This window comes from Galeopterus variegatus, unplaced genomic scaffold (genome assembly GCF_000696425.1).
Source record: "Galeopterus variegatus unplaced genomic scaffold, G_variegatus-3.0.2 Scaffold140, whole genome shotgun sequence".
Lineage (NCBI taxonomy): Eukaryota > Metazoa > Chordata > Mammalia > Dermoptera > Cynocephalidae > Galeopterus > Galeopterus variegatus.
This window is the reverse complement of record NW_007726251.1, coordinates 407,399-414,222: the sequence shown is the minus strand read 5'-3', so window position 1 is coordinate 414,222 and position 6,824 is coordinate 407,399. Positions and strand designations below refer to the sequence as shown.

Below are 6,824 nucleotides of genomic sequence, written 5' to 3'. Positions count from 1 at the left end.
CCGGCCCCTCAGCCGCCTGCGGGTCCGACATCTGCAGCCGGCGCCCGGAGCGTCTCCGCCGCCAGCCGCGAGCGTCTCCGGAAACAGCCGAAGGCCGAGCGAGCGTGGCCGCGGTGCTCCGAGAGGAGCCGAGCGGGGCCCGCCGCGGGCCGGAAGAAGCGGCGCGGCGGCCCTGGGGCGGCCGCAGGGGGCTCCAGCCAGCAGAGGCTGGCGACGCGGGCGCGGGGACACTGACTGAGTGCTTTTGATCACCAGGTTTTAAAGTCAGGGCTTGAAAGAAGAATCAAAACCTGGGGAAGAGTCAGGAAGACACTGCCGGAAATCGTGGTATCCATAGAGACGCTATCGGAAGTTGGGGTTGCTAGGAGGCCCGGGCGCGTCCCCCAAGCTGCCTAATGGCCGAAGTCCCAGACGATTATGATTCCGGCCCCGATGAAAGTGAGGAGCCGGCGCCTAAGACACCTGAACTGCCTGGACTTGGTAACTTGTCTGAAAATGCCGAACCAGACACCATGGCAGAGGCAGGCCCGGAGCAACCCACAGAGGTTGACCAAGAGCCCCAGCCAGAGACTGAGGAGGAGGACTTCAAAGAGGGGGAGCCAAAGAGTGCTGAAAATGTACAGCTTAGACCAACAAGGACGTCCGAGGAAGAAGTTCCCGAGGAGAACGAGACAGACCTGTCTAATGAAACTGAACCTGGGATTCCCCAAGAGGTAAAGTCGGAGACATCCAGAGAGATGGGAGGAGAGCTTTTCAAGGATTTGGAGGTCCCTATGGATGCAAAGCGTGAGGAGCCAGACCTAGAGCCATTGGAGGAGGCTGAAGCAGATGCTACAGAGAATGTACTCATAAAGTCAGATACAGAAATACATATGGAGCTACCAACGGAAACCAGATCCGAAGTCCCAGGAGCCACAGTCAGTGGAACAAAATTAGAGTTACTAGAGGAGACTGAGCCGGAGATTCCAGAGGAATCACTTAGGGAAGAATATGAAGACACAGTTCTAGAGCCTCCAGAGCAGCCCCAACCAGATTTTCCAAGTGAAAAACCAAGAAAATCAGCTGAAGGGACAGATCTGCAGCCAGAGATGACCAAACCAGAGATTCCAGAGGAGACACAAAGAGAGCCAGCTGAGGAGAAAAGGATAGAATCACCTGAGCAGGATAAACCAGAGTTTCTGGAGCAGAAACCAAGAAAGTCTACTGAGGAGGCAAGTCTTGAGCTTCCTAAACCAGAAGTTCCAGAGCAGATGCAAAGAAAATCAACTGAGGCGAAAGGAACAGAGCCACGACAGCATACTAAACCAGAGTTTCCACACCAGAAACCAAGAAAGTCAGCTGAAGGGGAAGTTCCAGCAGAGATCAAATCAGAGTTTCCTGAGGAAGAGTCAAGGAAACCAAATGAGGAAACAAGCCCAGAGACATTAGAAAAGACCAAACCAGAAGTTCCAGAGGAGACCAGTCTAGTTCTACCACAGGAGATCAAACCAGAGGTTCAAGAGGAGACACAAAGAGAGTCAATTGAGGAGAAAGTTCTAGAGCCACCAGAGGACACTAAACCAGCAGATCAAAAAGAGAAGCAGAGAAAATCAACTGAGGAGACAGGACTAGCACCACCACAGAAGTCCAAATCAGAGGAGACACTAAAAGAGTCAACTGAGGAAAAGGGTCTAGAGCCACCAGAACAGACTAAACCAGACTTTCCAAAGAAGGAACCAAGAACATCAACTGAGGAAATGGGTCAAATGCCACCACAGAAGACCAAACCAGAGGTCCAAGAGAAGACACAAACAGAGCCAACTGAGGAGAAAAGTATAGAATTACCAGAGGAAACCAAACCAGGAGAGACATATGTAGAATTTTCCAAGGAAGACAAGCCAGAACCAGTCAAATCTAAGTATTTTGTAGACGGGGATGAGCTCAAGCACCCCAAGGATCAAACAAGAAAGTTGTCAGTAAAAAAAACTGATGAAGTTAAAAGAGACTATGCATTAGAATCTCTCAGAGGAAGTGAAGTAGAATCAATTAGTACATATGAGATTTCTCAAGAACTCCAAAATCTGCTTAATGATATCAGTAAAAAATACACAAACTCACCTCCCTCAGAGTCTCAGACAGAATTAAGAGAGTCCTTTAGTAAAAAGAAAGCTGTAGATTTGTCCCAAAAGTTGAAGAAACTGGTACCCGAAGATAAAGAAACCCAACAAAAACAAAGAATTGATCTTCAATTTGAGTATCTTAAATGGAGCCCAGAGAAAGTTGCAGAGTGGATTAGCCAGCTAGGCTTCCCGCAATACAAGGTATACATAAACTTTTTTTGAAATCACATGCTCTTATCCTTTTACCTCTTATTCGCTCTACCCTGACCTGCGCGCCTGCCTCTTTTTCATCAGAAGTATAGAAAAGTCCTGGACTCTGGTAGAGATAACTTGGATTTTAATTTTGGCCTTGCCACTGATGTATATTTGTATTTTGGGAGAGGAAGGGAGGATCACATTTGTTTGTTTCTCCTATACATACCAGTCATTACACTTCTCTACAATCTTTGGATAAAGACCAAAAAGTTTATGTAAGCCTCTTTTCATAAAAAGCTGTATTTTTAACTAGATTTGGTCCAAGGTAGCCTTTCAGTATTTTGTCGAGTTGTTTTAGTGTTAGTTCCCTTACTTTAAATTTGTACTATTAACCCTAATTGTGTGCCCCAAATATATCACATGTATTGTGAGCACTTAAAAGTATTAATTTGGGCCGGCCCGTGGCTCACTTGGGAGAGTGCGGTGCTGATAACACCAAGGCCCCGTGTTCGGATCCCATATAGGGATGACCGGTTAGCTCACTGGGTGAGCATGTTGCTGACAACACCAAGTCAAGGGTTAAGATCCCCTTACCAGTCATCTTTAAAAAAAAAAAAAAAGTATTAATTTGAGTTAGCCAATTACAAAAAAATAGTTTTGTTAAGAAGATAATGTAAGCCCCTTACTTCACTGATGCCAACTGTGTTTTAGGCTACCACCAACCCCCACAAGATCTGAAACATTTTGTATGTCTGGTACTTAGAAATGTAGTTGAGACATGAAGAGACATTGGTTGTAGCATGCCAAAAAAAAAAATTAAGGAGCAGTGTGGAATTTAATTAAGATGGAAAAATGTGATATTACTAGGACAGAAAATACATTTAAATTTTTTCTGAGCATATAACTGGAGACAACCATGATTTCTTTTCTCCCTCTCTCCTTCCCTCCCTCCTTTCTCCCTTCCTTCCTTCTATTTGCAGTACATTTTCTGAGTGATGTCCTTGTACTGACAGGAGTGTTTTACCACAAATTTCATCAGTGGCCGAAAACTCATCCATGTAAACTGCTCAAACCTCCCTCAGATTGGGATAACAGATTTTGAGGACATGAAGGTGAGTTGTGTCCAAAGCTTCCCTATAGAGCACTGTAACAATGCAACCATCTGTCTCAAACCAACTCCTTTTTTTTCCAGCCTGCCCTCCTGTTTCTGTCAATGATGTTATCAGACTCCCAGTCCCCAGGCTCACAGTGAATGCTTCCTCTCTCCCCTTTGAACCCCACAACAATCCCAAGAACTGTCAGTTCCTCCTTTGGCACTTACGTTATCTGGATGTCTTCATTCCCACTTTTCAGATCTTTATCACCTTATTCCTAGGACACTGCAGTAGCCTCTTCTTTTAGATGCAAGGGCCTGCTTTTAGACTCTCACCTTCCAACTACTTATACACTATTCAGAAGCCGTCTTTGGATCCCCTCTGTTTACAAGATAGTCTCAAGTCCTTAGTTTAGGATCAAGGCCCCCACCACTCCTCTGAATGAATCTTCTGCCCCAGCCAGCCAGGTCTAACTCACACCCTCACAAACCTGACTAGTGCATTCCTCCTTCTGCGTCTTTGCTCACTTTCCCTTTCCCCTGTATTACTAATATGAATCTTAATCGTCCTTCAGGACCAATTTCTCATTTTCTTCTCCCCAAGAAGTCCTTCCTGACCTTCCCAGCCCACAGTAACCTCTCCTCCCAAGCTCTCATAATATTTTATGTCTCTTCTAACACCATATGTATTTTGCCTGCTTTGGTGCCTAACTTTGAAACAAGTTACATTAACCTCTCTGGGCTCCAATTTCCTAAAATCTGTCCAGCACCAACAGTTCATGATTATGCTTCTTTGTATAACAGTATACTTCATTTGTATTGTTTTACAATTTATAAAGAATCACATGCATAATCTCATTCATAACCTTTCCTTTAGCATCCCAATCCCATCATAACAGTGGTTCCACTCAGTCCACCCATACCCATAAATGCTGTACCTCAGTGGTTCCCAAACTTGGATAGTCTTCAGAACCAGATGAGATTTTTTTTTTAAAAGATAGATTCCTAGGCTCCATCCTCCAGAGATTTTGATTCATTAGGGATAGGATAGGCCCTGGAATGTGTTCCATAGGTGACTCTTCATCAGGCCTTAGAACCATATAATTCCATAAATCATATGGTTTAGAAAATAAGAAAACTACACTTGTTAATAGCCAAGTCCCAGGCTGGCTGGTTAGCTCAGTTAGTTAGAGCCTGGTGCTGATAACACTAACATCCAGGGTTTGATCCCTTTACTAGCCAGCCGCCAAAAACAAAACAAAAGAAACCCAAGTCCTTTTACAAGGACAACAAGATATAAGGTAATCCTTTAAACTATTAAACACATAGTCCTAACTGAATATTTAATCTCTTGAATTCTGCCAATAGCTATCCTTTCCTGAATGCTTACCATGTGTTGGGCACCATACGTGTATTATTTTACCTAATCCCCATTTTACAGCAGAGAAAGGTGAAGCACATTACACAAGATCATTCCGATAAAAAGTTTAAGAGCCAATTCAAATCCATTCTGTGTGACTTCCCAATCCATGTTCTACTTTAAACCACTATACAATATTGTCTCTCTAAATGAACATTTTTGCAATCATGAATTTCCATGTACATAATGTAGAAAGGACCACTTACTATATATTGGTATTTCCAACCATACCCTCACGTAGCTACCAAGTAGTGCCAGATAAATATCTTATTCTTTTTATGTTCAGATAATACAGCTGTATTTATGAGCTCTAATTTCTATTCCTATTTATAGTGTACTGAATTTGCTAAATAAAAAATAAGGAACAGAATTAGCAAAATAGTAAATTGTAATCAAATTCCTGAAACCTTTATGTTCCCAGAATTTCAGCTTTTTATCATAAGAAAGCATTTTTAAAGAGTCTGCCAATTCATTTTTCTCCCTTTATATTATAATTCCAGAAGTACAATATCAACATGCAATAATAAAAATTCTAATTATGCCTTTTTCTGGTCTTGCAAGAAACAAGATGTCTTTAAAAATCTTCTGAAATCCTTAAGTAAATGATGAACCCAGTGGTCTATCCTTATATCCCAAGAAGTTTGAATAAGCAAACTTTGGAATACTTATTATCAAAGTCAACAGACAAATGTGGCCTCTCCTTGAGGTCACTAGAGTAACATGAAGATCAAGACATGCAAAGGTATGTTAGATAAGCTTTGCTTGGCACTTAAGTCCTCATAAAAAAGCTAATTCTACTCTAAGACACAGGTTACTTCTTAGAGATTATACATGAACGTTAATATAGTGTAGTTACCTTCCTTACTAATATATGTAGCATTTTTAATCCTGCCGTTGTAATTACAGCACCTAGTACTCCACAATTTATCCCATAACAACACTTAAAACAGTGTAGTTATTTTGTTCATGCTAACTCTCTCATATCACCATTCATAAACTTTGGGAGAGTGGGAAGAGGGGAGAAAGCACAGATTGCTTGCGAATACAGATTTCTGAACATGCTGCTAAGAATTTGAACCACATTTCAAATGTGCGCCCCCTTTACAAGCCTTGCAGGTAATTTATGGCCATTTCCTATTATCTTCAAAGCTCCCTCTTTCTTCCTTAATTTTGGAATTACTCAGGCCTCACCTGCAGAAATAGCAACTATTTTTTTGTCCTTAGTGCAATGTACTAAGATGACCAGAGAAGAGTTAAATGTGTGGGCGAGACTGGTGAGGAGTGCGGGAGAACAGAAGCACTAATTGTCCTTTTCAACTGGCCAAAGAGGCGCTTGAAATCACTATCCTGTCTTTCCCATTTGTAGTGCTGCATTAGCTTGGTAAAAAAGGGGAGAGATGGGCCAGCCTGGAGGCGCTCTGGAGAGTGCGCCGTTTGGGAGCGCGGCGGCGCTCCCGCCGAGGGTTCGGATCCCGGTTCCCGCTCACTGGCTGAGCGCGGTGCGGGCGCAGCCCCGAGGGTTGCGATCGCGTTGCCGGTCCCCGGTATGGGCGCGACACCGAGGGTTGCGATCCCGTTACCGGTCAGTAAAAAAGACAAAAAGGAAAAAAAAAAGGGGAGAGAAAGCCAATCTTTCTAGGGATAATCTAGACAAAATAGCATCACACTTGCTTCATCTTTCTCTCTTATAAAATAATTCTCAGAATATTTTTAAGTATTCACTGCATCAAGTGAACAAAAGAGCTCTCTGATAAATATTTCAAGAACACAGATGAATTGTTTATTCCTTTCGTATGCATGATTTTATCTTACAAAGTTTAGCCTTAAAGCTTCACAATACCTCAGCAATTTTACTATACTTGCCTTGTTGCAAACTATTTAAATAGCACAAATTCATAACAACATCAGTAACTGAGTATCACTAGAGAAAAATATTTTTCTTTTTATTTTAAACTTTTTTTTTTTTTTTTTTTTTTTTTTTTTTTTTTTCCTTTTTTTTTTTTTTTTTTTTTTTTTT

At 42.2% G+C, this 6,824-nt stretch overlaps 1 protein-coding gene and 1 pseudogene across 1 annotated transcript in view; both read left to right on the top strand.

Moving 5' to 3' along the window:
* LOC103605801 overlaps positions 1–248 on the top strand; it is a 20,589-nt pseudogene extending 20,341 nt beyond the window's left edge.
* A 147-nt stretch (positions 249–395) lies between these two features.
* The window catches only part of SAMD15 (sterile alpha motif domain containing 15), a 13,287-nt gene continuing 6,858 nt past the window's right edge, over positions 396–6,824 (top strand). The window contains exons 1-2 of the mRNA XM_008590427.1: positions 396–2,300; positions 3,308–3,406. Of these exons, the coding sequence (XP_008588649.1) occupies positions 396–2,300; positions 3,308–3,406 (2,004 nt within the window). The remainder of the gene's footprint in view (positions 2,301–3,307; positions 3,407–6,824) is intronic.